This window comes from Nyctereutes procyonoides, unplaced genomic scaffold (assembly GCF_905146905.1).
Source record: "Nyctereutes procyonoides isolate TBG_1078 unplaced genomic scaffold, NYPRO_anot_genome, whole genome shotgun sequence".
In the NCBI taxonomy this organism is placed as follows: domain Eukaryota; kingdom Metazoa; phylum Chordata; class Mammalia; order Carnivora; family Canidae; genus Nyctereutes; species Nyctereutes procyonoides.
In genome coordinates, this window is record NW_026575131.1 from 42,432,228 (window position 1) to 42,450,949 (window position 18,722).

At 45.5% G+C, this 18,722-nt stretch overlaps 1 protein-coding gene across 1 annotated transcript; it reads right to left on the reverse strand.

The window, feature by feature from the left end:
- Positions 1–6,290: 6,290 nt before the first annotated feature.
- CCR2 (C-C motif chemokine receptor 2) lies at positions 6,291–14,531 on the reverse strand. Its single transcript, XM_055343765.1, has 2 exons — positions 14,487–14,531; positions 6,291–10,284 (listed from the first exon to the last, which is right to left on the reverse strand). The coding sequence occupies exon 2, from the start codon at positions 10,271–10,273 to the stop codon at positions 9,155–9,157; it is 1,119 nt and encodes a 372-aa protein (XP_055199740.1). The 5' UTR covers positions 10,274–10,284; positions 14,487–14,531; the 3' UTR covers positions 6,291–9,154.
- Between the last annotated feature and the right edge of the window lie 4,191 nt (positions 14,532–18,722).

The window sequence follows — 18,722 nt, forward strand, 5'->3', positions numbered from 1 at the left end:
AATAAAACATATAGGCAGCATAAAAGTAGGAAATGCACAGTTTCTACAGCAAGGGGGAGGTGGAGTTTTAGTGAATAAGTATATTGCCTGGCCAAAAAAAAAAAAAATCAGAGCACAGTTCTTCTTTTTCTTGTTTCTTCAATTGAACTTAAAATAAAGGAGACTAAATTTCTGGACTGGATGTTGACTCATGAGCTTCCTCATTACGCTATTTTCTTTTGTTTGCTGCTCATCCAACTACACAGAATCTGTTAGGAAATAATGATTGAAGGATATTAGAACTGAAAGAACATTCACATTTATTGTGTCAAAATCCCTCATTTTGCTGAAAGAAACTGCTGCTTCAGAGGCCAATGAATTTTTTGTATAAGACCACAGGGCTTATCAAAAGGTGAGGCTACACAAGAGAGATTCTGGTTCTCTTAATATCTGTCCTCAATCAAAGCCACGGAGACCAACTTGAAATTGAGATAAGAATGCTTCCCATTAAACCCATGGTTGCGTTTACCCCCTTCTCCCCCCCCCCGCCCCATCCTTGTGCCTACCCCAGCTCACACCCATACCCCACCCCACCCCTGGTACTATTTTTCTCTGCAAATGAAAACAACTGGTTGTCTAAAGAGCTTTATTTTATTTTATGTTTATTTAAGTTCAATTTGCCAACATACACTAGAACACCCAGTGTTCATCCCATCAAATGCCCTCCTTAGTGCCCATCACCCAGTCACCCCACCCCCACCCACCTCTCCTACTGCAACCCTTCGTCTGGCTCCCAGAGTCTCTCATGATTTGTCTTCCTCTCTAATTGTCTCCCCCTCAGTTACCCTCCTTTGCCTTAGAGTTAAAGGGCTTCCATTGTAGGTTCACCTGTGAGCTAAACATGTTGCCCATCTTCCTTGGGGTCGTGGGGCATGTCATTACGGACTTCCTCCACCCAGTTACTGTTTTGCAGCCCTCCAAACCAGCAGGCATCCGTGAGTGCCTGCACTATACCAGAGATACAGGCAGCACAGGTCCTGCCTCCAAGGACACAGTCTATCTGCAGCTGTGAGAGATTGTCCACATAAAATGAGCAGCAACTGGTGGAAGAAGAATGTCACATTCAGAAGTATATGACAATAGCACATGCAGGCACATTGAGCTTTCTTGGTGGTTGGTGATTTATCTAAAAACCTCAACTATTGACAGCAGCTGAGAACAGTGGAGAGCCACCCTGGGCCTCAAGAGCGCCCTCTGGGGTCTTCTACTTCCTCCACTTCAGAATCAGAAGCATGTGCTTGAGGTCTAAGAGAGGGCAGCGGAGACACCACAAACCCTGTGGAGGCAGCATAGCACAGGGTGAAGCACGTGGCCTCTGCAGCCAGATGGCCCAAGCTTGAAGCTCTGCCCTACCCTCAGACTTCCCATCCGGGCAGTGGGCTGAATAATGGGTTTGTGGGAAGGGGCACGTCGGGCAGCCACACCCAGAATTTAGCACCTAAAATCTACTTGGTAAACATCAAACTCCTAGTCACTCGTGATCCTTTCCTGGGGAGAGTTTATTTGATAAACTTTCAACATAATTGGTTCCCAGGGTCCTTGTCTAGAGCAGAGTACTATCAGCAGCCTGAAAGCTTCAGGGGTGAAGCTAGGGACTGGTGCCTGGAGAATAGAGGAGAAGGAGATGATGGTTGGGGCAGCCATAAAAGTGCAGAAACAGCCCAGCAATCAATGACCACCCATCCAGGGGCGTGCGTCTGTTTTACAACAAAGCCCAACAACCCAACAACTGGTCGTCATAAACAGGACAGTGAATCATGAAAAATATCTTTAAGTTCATCCTGCATGTGTAAGTCAGGAGGCAATGATTAAGAACCCAACTCTGCAGACATGCTCTGGGGTTAAGTCCCAGCTTCATCATATTTCACTTGACTCTGAATGAGCTTCCGAAACTCCTCAAGCCTTAGTTTTCTTATCTATAAAACGGGGGGGGGGGGGCGCACAAAAAAAAAACACAAACACAAACCTACTTGATAGGTCTGTGGTCAAGATCAAATGATATAACAAGGGTAGGGTGCTTCACAGATAGAGGCTCCCTGTGGACTCTCTAAGGATGCCTTATATTTCACAGAATTGTGGGTTCACACAATGGATTGCAAATAAATCCATATAAACTTTTTTAGAAAATAGGTGGCATAAATAGTTTTGATCTTCTGGAGAGCAGCCTTGTGTTCACTGGTGGTAATGTGTGTAGAACTCTTAGATACTGCTGGATAAATGTTTCATTTCTGTACGTGACAGCAACTGGGTCTTTCTTTCACCCCCAAATTGGGTTCTGGGTGTCCCTGGTCAGGGCATCTGAGGATGTGATGGCATGCTTGCCCTTAGAGGGCAGTATGGGGTAGTGGTGCTGGCTTGGAGTCCCAGAAGGTGCTGCTGACTCCCTGTATGCCCTTGGCAAGATACTTCCCCTCTCTGAGAGCTTCCATATCCTCACCAGTAGGGTGATGTGCTAGACCTGGGGATCCCCAAGGCAGCTCCTCCATTCAATACTGGATAACTCTATGGCCAAGCGGTTGGGACAATACAAATTGGAGGGGAAACGAGGTGAAGATTCATAGACCAAAAATGGAAGCACAGCTTAGCGGGTGTGTCACCCTTTTCGGGTTTCTGGGTCCAGAGGTGGATTCAGGTCACCTCTAGAGATGAAAGTTCACCTCTAGGAGGTGAAGTGAAGAGGTGAGGACCCATGGGAACTTCTTTAGCCTTGAATCAAGGAAACATTTCAGCCTGGCATGCCAATGCCTGAGTTTCTTGGTCTCGGATTATCTTAAGACTTTCCTCCTGTTTGTAGGGCTCTTGTTCTCCCAGGAATGGCATTCAGAGTCCCCATTAGAAATGATCTTTTGCCCTGTTTGTTGCTCTAGACTCCATGCCCATATTGGAGGATGTCTTGCACCTACCCTCCTTTTGGAGAGCTGGCCAGTCTTTGAATAATAGCTGCTCAGTGTCCAGACATTGAATTCAGGCTGCACGGATCGCTCCACTCTTGCAGAGCATCAGCCATGGGATGGTTCTCCTCCTTGGGTTCAGGGGGTCAACTTCGTGAGCATAGCTCCCGCCGCCTGCCACACGGCAGCTCACACACACACACAATCCAGCCTGCCTGAAGGTCAATGCCAGGCAACAGTGAGATGTGCTGTGTGAAGATCTTTTCGTTTTTAAAACAAATGTCTAATAAAACCAACACATGCTCATTGTATGGAGTTGGGAAAAACAGAAAAAATAGAAAGTAGGAAGAAAAAATCAGACACATTCTCACAATCTCAAAAGAATACTTTTTAGCATACGATGTGCTTCAATCCAGACATTTTCCCATGTATACTTTTTTGCTTAATTGTTCCCACACATAAACCAGTTCTATATACTTCCCTCTGTCTCTCTCCAGTATGGGGATGTCTGGGTGGCTCAGTCAGTTAGGTGTCTGCCTTCTGCTCAGGTCTTGATTTCGGGGTCTTGGGATGGAGGTCCATGCTCAGCGGAGAGTCTGCTTCTCCTTCTCCTCTGCCCTTCCTCCCACTCTCAATCCGTCTCTCAAATAAATTTTTAAAATCTTAAAAAAAGTTAAAAATATAGGCACTTCTCCATGTTATTAAAAAGTTCTCTATATAATTGTTATCGTTACTTTCATGCAGGTAAAATTGTTTTCTTTCTTTCTTTCTTTCTTTCTTTCTTTCTTTCTTTCTTTCTTTCTTTCTTTCTTTTCTTTCTATGGCAGTATAATTTAGATGCAGCTAGTGCACCAATCCTAGGTACACAACTTGGTCAAGTTTTGATATACATATACTCACATAACCAACCCCCCCAGATCGAGACGATAGAGAATCATCCTGTCACCCCAGAACGTGCCCTTGCACCACACCCAGCGGTAAGGGCTGCTCTGACTTCTATCGCCACAGATCATCATGTGCCTCTCCTTTAAATTTATATACATGGGATCATAGACACTATTCTCTTTTGTGTCTGGCTTCTTTTGTTCCATATAATACCATAACCATACTTGACAGATTTCTGTTATTAGACATTCATGATCTTTCCATTGATCAGGATTATGGACTGCCTATTTATTTTCAGTGCAGTGGGCAGTGCTCTGATGCCACACCAAGGAGGATGCTCCCAGTGTCCCCAAAATCATCTTTTCCAAGACAGTCAGAGAATCCCCATGGTCCACAAGAAAGAGGAAGAATCCCTCTCTACCATGAGTGTCACGTTTGGTCACCTGTGTGCCTTAGCAATGATGCTAGGGGACATGGCTCCCCTTGCTACTTAACCTTTAGCCTCAGATAGATTCATGGCAAGTGGGGCTGGAGACCATCATGCTGTCCTCTCTACCCCCAGTGTCTCTGTCCTCCAGGTCCTTCCTGGAATGACCTCCTTCCCAGCCTCTGCACCACAACCCCCAGGCCCTGTGCAAACCACCAAACCAAGTAGACATTTGCGAATTGTCTACCTCCTTGCTACTTAGCTGTGTCCACATGCGGTGGAAACCCTTTAACTCAGCTGGGAAGTCTGTTCTATGCATTTTGGGTATTTCTTTCAAATCAGTGCCCAGACATGGAGCTTTTGCAATGCAGTACACTGATTAAGGTGTGCAATAGGCCCATTGTGACTTCGGATCGGATCGCACCTGACCTCTGTATTCAACCTGTGCAAAACAGGATATCATGCAGGACCTTTTCTGTTGCCCTAGAACTGGCAGTTATGGCCTGAGGCTGAGGGCAGAGAGGTGTTAAGCACCTTAGAGTTCTAAGGAAAACCACTGACACCTGGGGTCACACATCTTCCTAGAGGTTTCCTAGGGTGAAAGAATCAGCTCTGTGCCCATGGTTGCCATGTCAACTTCTCCCACCCCTGTCCTATAAGGAGACAAACGTGTGCCGGAATGGGTTGTAGAAATGGGTGGGCTTGATGCGGAAGGTGAGTGGCAGGGAGTCTTCTCCTCTAATCCAAGGGCACAGAGTCTGGGACAATCAGGTGAAGGATGGGGACTTGCAAGAAGGGGAGGCCAGCATCTCCTTGCTGGGAGGGGCGTCCACTAGACAGCAGGCTGGCTGAGCAGGCGAAGAGGTTATTGGAGAGAGGAGAGGGAGGAGACAAGGCATAGCAGCAAGGCTGCAAGGAGGTCCTGAGGACAGGAGAACACCCCTGGGTCAAGTCACAAACATAGTGTCAAAGTAACAATGTCTGAAGATATTTCCAGCCTCAGTCACTCACCAAACCCAGGGCCAGTCCTTCCCTAGATTCCTAGTGATCACCTTTATGCCTGCCCAGAGACTTCTTCTCTCTGACCAGCTTCCTCTTGGTGGCCATTGCTGCTGCTACTGGTAATCCACCCCGAAGCCATTTCAACTTGTTAGGGAAATCCTAATAATGTGAAAAGGCAAAGCCGAGAAGATGGGGTCTGGGTGGCTCATTCCCAGGAGGTGGCTCCACCAGAAGTCTTAAGCTACCCATCCCTGGGGATGCTTCTCTTCCCTGATATCTGCTTGATTCAACCCACTCTAACATTCACCTCGGGATAAGAAGACCAGGCTCCCACTGCTAGAAATGGAGATAGTAGGCAGCTTTTATGTGGTGGATTCTCTGGTGGCAGTAAAACCCTATGGTAGCTATTACTGTGGTGATGTAGGACCTTCATTGAGTTAGTTACTCTCTCCTCTGGGCTCCCCTTTCTCTGCCCCTCCTACTCTCCCCGTCCCTGCACTTAGAGGGATCTAAGAACATGGGAATTAACACAGCCATCTTTATGTACCGGACCCAGACCAGCACAGGATAGATCCTCAGGTGTGTTTGCCACACCAAATTCCATGATGGAATGACAAATGGATACTTTTCCAATTTGCATTTATGAAGCCACTATGCATTGTATGTACTAATTAGCCTCTGTGCTTCTTGGCAAGCAGCTGCCACAGTGGCTTAAAAGAGCAAACATGGACCTCTTGTGTTCAGGGCTCTGGTTCTGTTCTCTATGTCTTCTTGATGGCTCTTTATGGGACCTGGTGTTGCCTGGGGTGGACCTTCCCGTGGCTGAGCATGGAGAGTAGAGCCTCAGCCCAGTCACTTCTACTACTCTGTATAGATGAAACAGATGGCACTTCTGCTCACTCTTTGGTGGCCGAGCCTCCCATGGATGGGGCAGGGGAGGACACCTGTAGGGCACACTGCAAGTCACACTGCAAGGACAGACATGTGTCATCACACAAGGGAAGGAATGAAAAGTGGTGAACAGTAAGACAATCTACCACACCACAGAATAACAAAATAGGCAGTTTTTATTATTATTATTGTTAGAATGCTGAACATGCCATTTACCCTCTTAACAGATTTTTAAGTGTACAATACGGTATTGCATCAACATGTACAACGTTGTCAGGCAGATGTTTGGAATGTCTCACCTTGTATAACTGAAATTTTATGCACATTAATAAATGTATAAAATAGATGCAGCATATACATGCAATGGAATATTTTATTCGCCCTTATAAAAAATGATGTCCTGCCATATGCAGCAACATGGGTGAGCATTGGGGACATTATGCTGGGTGAAATAAAACCTTCATAGAAGGACAAAAGCTACACAATTCCACTTCTATGAGTTATCTAAAATAGTCAGAATCATGGATGTATAGAACAGAATAGTGGTTGCGAGAGCCTGTGGTGGGGGTGCAGCAGGGGGGAGTCCTAATCAGATCATTTTGTAAACAACAATGTAGTTAGGACATTAATTTATTTTCCAAATCATAGCTTAAAAAAAAACCCAAGATTGGGACCCCTGGGAGACTCAGCGGTTAAGCATCTCCCTTCAGCTCAGGGCATGTTACCGGAGTCCTGGGATCATGTCCCAAATTGGGCTCCCTGCATGGAGCCTGCTTCTCCCTCTGCCGATGTTTCTGTCTTCCTCTTTGCCTCTCATGATAAATAAATGAAATCTTTAAAAACAAAGCAAAACAAACAAAAATAACCCCAATATTTACATTTCATCATCCAAACAAACTTTCATGCATTCATTAGGATGCTACAGATATTGGAAAGTGAAGCATGCTCTCCCTAACCCCAAACATACACACTTCTTTCTGAAACCTCTAGCCACAAAGAAGGAAAGGGGAACCATTGTCACTTACAGTTCCCAAGCTGCCAGGTTCCAGAAGTCCTGTGTTTCCTGCTTGGGTCATATCAGAAATACACTGGGTAACGTGTGTACGTTCTTAACTTGGTTCAGCCAAGACAAAAGTCTTTGCTGACTTAGTGACCCAACTCCCTTCCTTTACAAATCGAGTTTAAAAGTTTGATTAGGGGTCAGTGTGATTTAGGAGTTCCCACACCCAACCAGACAGTTTGTACATGAATGGTCTGCAAAGCACTGAAGCATTTGAAGATGATTAGATCCATGACTTCCTAGGCATCATAATGACACACAAGGATTGTGGCAGCAAGGCCAAGATATGACCTGTGGAGTGCGTGCTACTATCCAAATGGTCCCAGTTAGACTCTACGTCATCATAGGCTAGTAGGCAGTAGACCGCAGACACCGGACTCTCTGATCAACTATTTATGTTGAATTGGTAGTCTCCCAAACATACCACAGGCTCCAACATTTTAAGCTCACAACCAGAGTTCTCTCTAGGACTAATACAGTATATTCAGGCTGGACATAATAGCAACTCTTAAAATGATACTCTGCCCCATTTGTAAGTTATAGTTTCAGCTTTACTTCTGTTTTTTACTTTATTATGATTTTTTTAACATATGCAAACTCTATGCCTGTATCCAAAAATGAGGGGCTTGAAGGGAGTTTGGAAAACACTTCCCTGACCCATCCAGAGTCTTTCTTGTGTAGGTTTGCCCCATCTGGTTAGATCCCGAGATTCACAGGCTGGCATATGACTTCTAAGGCAAGGACTTCTCTCAAGTCTTGGCTCCTTGTCCAGCCTGGCAATATACCCCAGGGCCCCCACATATTTGCTCCCCCTCTCCAGGGCCCCCTGAGGGTTCTGGCTGTACCGTTTTATACTCCCCAAGGCTACTCTTCTGAACCTCCATGAAGTGGCTCAGGTGTAGGGCAGTCCTCTGGGCAGGAGACGGGGCTGGGGGCTGGGGGTGAGGTGACAGATGGGGCCAGGGTGGCAGGAAGCAGGGACAGGCAGATCCAAAGACCTGAGGCTTCTATGGTTCTGACACATCCTTCCTGGCCTCTTCTCCTAGCTGATTCTGGAAACATTGCTGGGCTGGGCCTCACACATCCTCCTGAGCTCTCACTACAGCCCCTGCCCTCCTGAGGCAGGATCTCATCTGCCTTCATACCTTCTCCCCATCACTACCAGCAAACCTCCCCTTTCCCTGGGCACAGCAAACAAGAGCTTTATTTTTCATCTCTTCATAGCTGACACCTATTTTATAAACAAAACTGTTCATACATTTTTACATAGGGGGATGTGGCTTAAAGACGCACGTCAACAGTAGTGCCTGATACTTAACACATTTCAAATGTAGGGTGCGTGGTTGTCACAAATAAATCGCCAACAAAGAAAAATGGATCGTGTATTTACACAGAAGAGGACGATCAGACCCAAATGAAGCTGTCAAAGAGTTTTGCAGTCCCCAAGCTCTCCCTGAGCAGGTGAGGCCTTCCAAGCTAACAAGGGTGAGAGGTGGGGCTGTCTGGCTGGGCTTAGGGAAGCCCTTGCCATCCTCCTCTTCCAGGCTCACACCTTGACCACACCCCCCACCCCTGGCACTCAGCCCTGACCCCACGTGCCCTCATGCCATCTGCCAGTGTCCAGCTGGGCCCCTGACCAAAGGTATAGCATTGCAGAGCCAGAGAAGCAATCAAAGGTGAAGGCTCAGGGAAGCACAGAAGCATTTTCCAGATGTGGTGTGTTCCAGGAACTGGGAGGAGCTTGCTGGAGAAGTCTCTATCCACGGTTGTTCTGGAATATCCCCTGAGTGCGCATTGGCTACACAGCGAGGGACGAAGTCTGTAGGTGGTGCTCAATACCCTGAGGCCCCGGGGACTCGCCTCAGAGACTCACAGGCCTCTCTTCAGCAATAGACCCTTGAGGCTTATTATGTACAGATTGCCATCCCCCTTTAAAGTAAGAAACAAACTGCTACTCATTTACAAGCCAACCCAGACCTCTTGCTCCCCCGTGGAAGGCGTGTATGTGGAACTCACTCGATCTGCAGTCTCTCCATAGAAGACAGGGCACTGTTTGCAGAGGTGTTTGGCGATGTGCCTTCGGAAAAACAAGGAGAGATACCTTCTAAACTTCTCCCCGACGAAGGCGTAGATGATGGGGTTGACGCAGCAGTGGGTCATCCCGAGGGTCTCTGTAACCTGCATGATTTGGTCCAGCTGACTGGTGCTCTTACAGTTGCTCACGTTAAAGGACTCCTGGAAGGTGCTCAGGAGAAGGACGATGTTGTTGGGAGCCCAGAAAAGGAAGTAAACAATCATGATCACGAAAATGAGCTTCACAGCCTTATGCCTCTTCTTTTCGTTTCGACAGCGGAGCAGGGTCTTGAGGATGGCCGAGTAGCAGATGACCATGACCAGCAGGGGCAGGACCAGGCCCAAGACGCTCCTCATTATTGTATGGAAATTCTTCCATGCTTGTTGAAACTGAGGACTGCAGGAGGAAAAGGAATCTTCTATCTGCACCGTGGTGAAGATGATCCTGGGCAGAGAGGCAAACACAGCCACCATCCAGGTGACCCCACTTGTCACCACCCCAAAGGTGACCGTCCTGGCCTTTAAAGCAAACACAGCATGGACGATAGCCAGGTACCTATCTATGGTCAGGAGGATGATGAAGAAGGTCCCGCCAAAATACCCAATGTGATATAGCCCCGTGAATGACTTACACATCACCTCCCCCAAGAGCCACCCGTTCGCGGCGTAGTGGGCCCAGAATGGGATGGTGAGAAGGAAGAGCAGGTCCGAGATGGCCAAATTGAGCAAGTAGATATCAGTCATGCTCTTCAGCTTTTTGCAGTTGATGAGGATGAGGACGACCAGCATGTTGCCCACGAAGCCAAAGATGAACACCAGTGAGTAGAGCGGAGGCAGGAGCCCGGCGGCGACCTGTCTCACGCTGCTCTTCTGGCAGGGCGCGCTGTAATCATAGTCGTAAATGGTGGTGGGTTCATCGCTGCCCTGGATGTTGGTTGTGAACAGAGAATGCGATGTGGACAGCATGTTGTGGCTGACCTGGGAGAAGGTGCCATTGTCACCCATCTTCCTCCGACCTGTAATCAGGGAACAAATGATAACACATCACGTAAGGGCTGCCATCCCTGACCTGCAAAATAGCCTGGCTCCGCTTCAGCGATGGCCCAGTCTTTATCTTTGCTCTGCAGCCACGGCCTGGAAAGCTCTCATGCTGGCTGGTCACTTCCCTTTACTCCTGGGAGCAGATGCTCGTTGTCTCTCCCCGCCAGCCATTTCTCAACAGGCTGGGCCTTCTTGGAGGATCCGACTTCTCATGATACAGTTCCCCAAGCTGCACACTTGCCTCTCTGCCTCCTCTGCAGGGGGCACACAGGCCTGTGACCTGAGGAAGGGCGATCTGTGAGGGGGCCTCCAGGAATGCTCTGCTCTGACAGGAGAGATGCACCGGAAGCCCGGGCCTGACCCTTCTGCTTCTGGCGCTTGTCTAGTGAGGGCTTGGTGTTGGGGGCCCTGAACAGAAGACTCAGAGAACTGGAGCAACAACACAAGGCTAAGTCCCAATACCACCAAGTCATAAGCCCAGCCTTGAACTGCCCATCCTCTGACTTCCTGAAAAAAAAAAAAAAAGTCCTTGTTTTTAAACTCCTGTGAATCCTGTGTTCTGTTACTTGCAGCTGAACGCCTTCTCACTGACTCCCCTTTCAACTCTCTGCCTCCACGTCCCCACCGAAGCTTTCTTTCCTGGAACGTTTGCAAACACTACCCAACTTCTGACTGCCCTGGCTCTGCTTTAGCCTCATCCTCTGCGAGACATTGGATCCTTCTGCGAAGTTCTTCCATTTAAAACTCATTTGGCTTCTAGGAGGTTAGCCCCTGCCTCTTGCTTCATTCATTTTCTTTATTGGTGTCTCCTTCGCCTGCCCGCACTGAGAGGAGCCCTGGGCACCACCATCCTTTGCTGCCACCTCTTTACCTGCTACCTCTTTATTCTCGCTCTGAAGTGCTTGCTGGGTCCTGTTGTCTAATTGCAGGGTGTCAGGCCCCCTGAGTGCCAATGCAGCCCAAAGCTCTGCTTTCCGGTCCCACCTTTCAACCCCTACATCTTGGAGTTGAATTCCCCATCACTTCCTCTACAGCCTCCTGCATAGCTCCCCATTTAACCAGTGTTACTGAGCATCTACCGTGAGCCCTACTCTGTTCTAGGTAACTAGCGATACAGCAGTGAGCAAAGTGGGTATCACACAGGTACCTCCAATTAAACCCACCCTAAACTCAACATCCCCAGAAATGTGCTTCAGCTAATGGACTCTTTATCTTGGCTAATGTCCTTGACTCCAGCGTCTAGGAAGCTAGACTGGGCATTGTCTCGGGTCCCCTCCTCTTCAGAAGGTTAGGGGCAGACTTTAGGAGCCAACAGACCCAGATTTGAACCCTCCGGCTAACAAGTTGTGGCATTTGGGGCTAATTACTTCTTTAACCTTTTTTTTTTATGTCTAAAACATTAATTATGCTGAGTGGATGTAAAGATGGATGGAGATAAAGACTCAGTGTAGCACCTGGCATGACAATGTGCTCTGTGCTACTGTCACTAATATTGTCACATGAATTCTGACTCATAAACACCTCCGGGTTCAGCCCCTCTACATTTCTGTCAGCTGCCACTGCCTTGCCTTAAATGCTCCCCACTTTCATCTTTGCTATGGTCTTGCCTTGCTTACAGCTTATTCCTGACCATACTCCTTTCAACCTGCCTTCCCCAACACTGCAATGGGACCGTGCGGGTGCTTCTCACCTGAGAACTGCAGTGGTCCCATGCATTTGAAGTGGTGGACCTCAAAGGCAATGCCCAGACCACTCGTCCGTCTTTTCTACACTCACATCTTCCCAGCTTTATCGCCAGTCACTTCTCAAACTCCAGGTCCTGTGCTCCCACCCTGGCAATCTTCTGTCTATTTTCCTGCAAACTCACCAGCTTCCGTGGTTTTTGCATACACTTGCCCGCTCTGTGTAAAATGCCTGGTGAGCTCCTAGTCATCCGCCAGTGCCTCTTGCTCAAATTCTCCTTCTCTGTGGAGACAAGCCTGCCTCCTCTAATCAATTGAATCATCTCATAACACCGTGTATGCCTTTAAACAAGCCCTTATCACATGATCTCCCACACACTGTGTGCCCCTTGAAGTCCAGATTATGTTTCTGTCTCTGGCTCTTATGATATTATCTGGCTGAAGGAAGCACCAATAAATATTCATTGAAAGAATGCATGAAAGTCTTTATACTAAGTATGACATCTAACATCATTAGGCTTGATTCTCAAGAATATTCTTTTTGGGGGGCACCTGGGTGGCTTAGTGATTGAACGTCTGCCTTTGGCTCAGGTCAGGATCCTAAGGTCCTGGGATTGAGTTCTGCATCAGGCAGCTTGCAGGGAGCCTGCTTCTCCCTCTGCCTATATCTCTGCCTCTCTCTCTGTATCTCTCATGAATAAGTAAATACAATATTTTTTTTAAAAAAGAAAAAAGAATATTCTTTTTTTTCTTTCTTGTTAGTGACTGTGAATTGGTTTTTATCTTTGTACACACCTTATTCTCCTATTTTTCTTATGATCGATTCATCTCATAGATTTTGCATTTCACTGAGCCAGATTCTTGGAAATCTGCAGCAACTAAATAAGACCTCTAATCAAGGTCTGAGGGGTGGGGTAGTATCCACCTAAGTAATTACAGCAATGATCATTAATTATGTGCACCTAAAGCTCCAGGTGCTGTGCTGAATACTTTGCATACATTAATTAGTTGAATATTTGCAAAAATTTTGTGAGCAAGTGTTTATACATTTTACAAGCGAAGTAATTCAAAATTTAAACAAAGACAAGTTAAATGATTTTCCCAAACTCACAAAACAAGTAATAGCTAAGCTGGATTTTGGATCTGGGGTTATTCTGTTACAAAAGAACTCAGGAGCTCCTATCTCCAGTCTGGGAGAGCAGGGATGGATATAGAATAGATAACAATTTTGTAGATATGCTTCCATGCCCTCAACAGAACTTCTTTGGCATTTAGACCTAAAACCCACACATTCACCCATACAAGCATTCCCCACCTATGCGTGCAGAGGTGTGTGTGTGCACAGCACACACACACACACACACACACACACACACACACAAATAAGCTCCACAGGGGCCAAGACCTTTGTCTTGCAATAAGGTGTCTTGGTGCCCCAGAGCCCAATCTGGCACTTAGAGGCTGCTAAATAAATACCATTTCAGTAAGTGATTGACAAAGAACCAGCAGGCTGCAAGCTACCAAGAAACACAATGTCCCACTGTGGACTAGCCTCCCAGGTAATCCAGTGTGAGATCGTATAAAGACTAAAATTTTGGGTAACCTTGCACATACCCCCTTAAGTGCAGCACACCCTCTGGGCTGCTCTGTAACCAACCACAGGGCTAACCTCCACATCTGGACGGGAAAGTATGCACTGGACCAGTGGTTTTCAAATGCTGGGCTTCGGTATCACAGGAAGTCTGATAGTCAGAAATGCACAGCCTAGACCCTCCGGTGTTTCAGATAGGGGGAGAAGGTATGGTGAGAGGGGGCGAATTGCCCTGACCACTTCCACCGTGTGTTCTCTCTGCTTTGTTGTTTACCTACACTGGTTTCTCAACCACCAGCCACCTCCTCCTCTACTACTTTTCCCCAGTCCCTCCAGCACATCTAACTCCTGGCACAGCAGACACTTGCAAGGTGTCACTTTTAAGTGTCAGAATACTTCCTTAATCAATTCAAAGCTGCCTGTCGGAAAAGTAGATTCCTCACTTCAGCCCCTGTGGGCCTTCTCAATTGAGGCAAGAAGTCCATTTTGGTTTAGGGCCTGGACCATCACATATATGGACTGGAGGAGGGAGGGGGAGTATTTTGGATAGAAAGTTCCAGCTCTTTAAAGCCGTAAGGGGCTGGCAGGGATTGAGTGAGAGGAGAAACTGCTGAGAAGCCTGAGTGTCCTTACTTTCCTGACTGTCCTCTTTAGCATACTGTCCTCTCACCTGAGCCCTATGGGATGGTCTCACCCTGCTCTGCCCTTGTTCACTGCCATCAAGGCCTCTACAACATTTCTGATACAGACACCACCCTCCACCCTTTTCTACCCCCAAGAACCATCCCTCAGGGTCCGGAGGAGCTATGCAACCTTCAGGGTGCTCCCAGTCCCTGCTTCTCCAGTATTGGGATACTTTGAGCCTGTGATTCATAAAATAATGGAAAAAGCACCCACAACTCACCAGTGGATGGCTTCTTACAAGTGGCACTGGAAGGTCAGGCTTCACAGCAACTGAACAAACAGATCTAGAGGTAGAAACTTGGTGTGCAGAAGTAGGAAATAATGTTTCCTGCAGAAAAGAAGGCGGAGATACAACGGCAAGTAATGGTAAAGATCTGAGAAAAAAAAAAAAAGAATGATATAGTTCTTCTTTTCCAACCAGGAGCATTGTACACTAGGTTGAGGTCTCCAGAGTAATATTAATTTTGAAATCTTACTTATGCAACCATGAGTGTGAGTCAAGCAGATGTACAGGGTACATCTGCTCCTGTGTCTAATGACTCTGGGCTTCTTTATCTTGTGAGTCCCTCTATCAGGAAATCTTCCTTTCTCTTCTACAAGTGATAATTTGCATGAGATGAGCAGAACTTGATTTTAACAAGGGGACTGTTGTGGAAAACAAGATGAGTTTTATGTGACCATGCACACTGGCTTCAGTGACATCATGGATTTGGGGTCTGATTGGAAATTTTATTTAGGCAGAGATTTTTATTGAAAAGGGAATGCAAAATGGTCTCTTGTATCAGAGATGTCCTTATTGAGAAGGGCCTCAGTTATTATAGGTCCCACTTCTCAGAAAGAAGTTTTTCTAAAAGAAAACAGCACAGAGATTCTGGGAAGGTAGTGGCATAGGAAGCACCAGAAGTCTCTCTCCCTACCCAGACAACAATTGCACTGACAGCATCTGTCTAATCTAACTATTCTGGAACTCTGGAATGTACTAAAAGCCACAACTGTCAGGGGAAGGCTTGGATGATCAGCTGCAGTTAACTTTGGTAAATTATAGTTTTTGGCACAGTAGCAGCTACCAATCCCCCAATGCCTCCCCTTGGCACACAATATATAAAGATGTGTGAGGTGAGGGCGGAGGACAGAGCTGTAAAGAGCAGAGTATTGTGTGTTGTTGACATTAAAGTGGTATAAATTTAAATTAGACTGCTATTACTTTGAGTTGGTATGTGCTATCCCTATGTTAATCACAAAGAAAAGAGCTTTAGAATATACACAAAAGAAAATAAAAAGGAACTTAAGCATTTCACTACAAAAAAATCAACCAAACACAATAGAAGACAGCAGTGCAGGAAATGAGGGACAAAAAAGCTGTAAGTATGCACATAGAAAAAAATGGCAAACTGACAGAATTAAGTCCCTCTTGAACAGTAATTACTTTAAAAGTAAATGGATTAAATTCTCCAATCAAAAGATAGAGAATGGTAGAATGAATAACAACAAAACAAGACAAAACAAAACACAATCTAACTATATGTTGTCAACAAGAGACCCATTTTTGATCCAAACATACAAATGTATTGGAAGTGAAAGGATGGAAAAAAATATTTACCAAAAGATGTGAAACAAAAGAGAACAGGGATAACTATACTAATATACTAATATAACTATAATAATAAAATGGATTTTAAATCAAAAAAGATTGGGGACGCCTGGGTGGCTCAGCTGTTAAGCACCTGCCTTCAGCTCAGGGTGTAATCCTGGAGTCCCGGGATCGAGTCCCACGTCACTCCCTGCATGGAGTCTGCTTCTCCCTCTGCCTGTGTCTCTGCCTCTCTCTCTGTACGTCTCTCATGAATACATAAATATAATCTTTAAAAAAATCAATAAAGAAGATTGAGACAAAGGCAGATATTATATATTAATAAAGAGCTCAATACAGCCAGAAGATATAACAGCTACATTTACACCTAATGACAGATCATCAAAATATATGAAGCAAAAACTGACAGGACTGAAGGGGAGAAAAGACAGTTGCACAATAATAGTTGGAGATTTGAACACCCCATTCTTGATAACAAAAAGAACAACCAGATGGAAGATAAGTCAGGAAGCAGAGGGCTTGAACAGCACAATAAGCCTCCTGGATCTGACCGACAGATACAGGATACTCTACCCAAGAACAATAGCACATGCACTCTTCTCAAATGTATGGGATATTTTCCAAGAGAGGCTGTAACTGAACAAAAACTCAATTCAAAACTAGACAAAGGACTTGCCTCGAAAATACATTTCTTCAAAGAAGATACATGCGCACATTATGCTCAACACTAGTGATCATGAGGGAAATGCAAAACAGCGCTACTATGTGATACCACCGCACTGCCTTTAAGATGGGTGCAATCCAAAAAAACAGAGAATAACAAGCGTTGGTGAGGATGTGGAGACATTGAAACTCTTGTGTGCTCTTGTGGAAATGTAAAATGGTATAGCTGCTGTGCAAAACAGTATGGTGGTTCCCCAAAAATGTAAACATAGAATTACTGTGTGATCCAACAATTCCACTTCTGGTTGTATACTCAAAAGAAATGTAAGCAGAGTCTTTTTTTTTTAAGATTTTATTTATTTATTTGAGAGAGAGAGAGCACAGAGGGAGAGCGAAAGGGAGAAGCAGACACCCTGCTGAGCAGAGAGCCCAATGCGAGACTCAATCCCAGGACCCTGAGATAGTGACCTGAACTGAAGGCAGATACTTAACCAACTGAGCCACCCAGGTGCTCCAAAAGCAGAGTCTTGAAGAAATATTTATATACCCACGTTCATAGCCATATTATTATTCACAATAACTTAAACATTGAAGAAATCCACTCTCCACCCGTGGATGAATGGATGAGCAAAATGTGGTACATGCATACAATAGAATATTATTCAGCCTTACGAGAAGATTCTGACACCTGCTACAACACAGAAGAACCTTGAGGACCTTATGCCGAGTGAAATAGCCCGTTATAAAAAGACAGGATGATTCCACTTAGAATCATATGTGAGACACTTAGTCAAAATCATAGAGATGGAAAGTAGAATGGCGGTTGCCAGGTGCCAGGGTGAGGGGTTAATGGGGGTTATTGACTGGGGAAAGTGGAGAGTTAAATAAGGCCGGGGAAGGAACAAAAGGAAAGAAAAGGCAGTTTCTGCCCCATTTAGCAAACCCTGTGTGCCAAACTTCACCCTGATCCTCTTTCTGGCAGATTTGCCCTTTTGTAAAATACCATGTTTGGGAAAAGCAGGAGGAAGGTTCTGCAGTATAAGGTTGAGATGATTAGCTTGCTTTCTGAGAGATGATATATTTACTATTCTAAATGAGAAAGAAATCCACTTTTACCCCTGACTACCTCTTTTTTTTTTTTAATTTTTTTTTTTATTTATTTATGATAGTCACAGAGAGAGAGAGAGAGAGGCAGAGACACAGGCAGAGGGAGAAGCAGGCTCCATGCACCGGGAGCCCGACGTGGGATTCGATCCCGGGTCTCCAGGATCGCGCCCTGGGCCAAAGGCAGGCGCCAAACCGCTGCGCCACCCAGGGATCCCCCTGACTACCTCTTTAGCTACTCTGATCGTGGTCTTGGCAAAGACACAGGTGCTGGGTGCTCATAGACCCCGATGAGCAAATCAGAGGTGTGAACCATTATGCAGAATGCACCCAGAAGCTGGCTCTGGCCATTTCAAACCTTTAAGCTTTATTCAATGAAATTTCAAGGGCCTGATAATGGTCAGGGTCCTAAATATGTAAAAATTTTTTATCAATCTACCCCGATCTATGGATTTTGAAGAAGCGGAAAGAAGTGAACCAACTCAAGCTCTGGAACTAACAGAGGATGATATTAAAGAAGATGGCATTGTGTCCCACTTCGTTATGTTAAGTTTCAGAATGTTAACGGTGTAACTATATTTGTTCAGTCCAATCAAGGTGAAGAAGAAACAACAAGAATTTCATATTTTACTTTTATTGGTACTCCAGTCCAGGCAACCAATATGAATGACTTCAAACGAGTAGTTGGCAAAAAAGGAGAAAGCCACTAAGGTACAAAAGACACTGGAAGACCATAATGCAATCAGATCTACAGCTCCTGGATAATTGCTTGATTCTCATCAGACACTGTCAATATTCCATTCATTGCAATTACCAATAAATCATTGCTTTTGTTCGGATGGTATCACTAGTGTTTTTATTGTAATCTTGATACATGCAGTTGTAAATAAAAGTCACTACTTTTGCCAAGCTTAAAAAAAAATGGGTACAGAGTTTCAGTTTTACAAGATGAAACGAGTTCTGCAGATGGACGGTGGTGATGGTTGGAAAAATTACAAATGTATTTAATGCCACTGAACTTTACACTTAAAAATGGTTAAAATGGTAAGATTTTATGTTATATAAACATAATTTACTTTATGCTTATTTTATCACAAT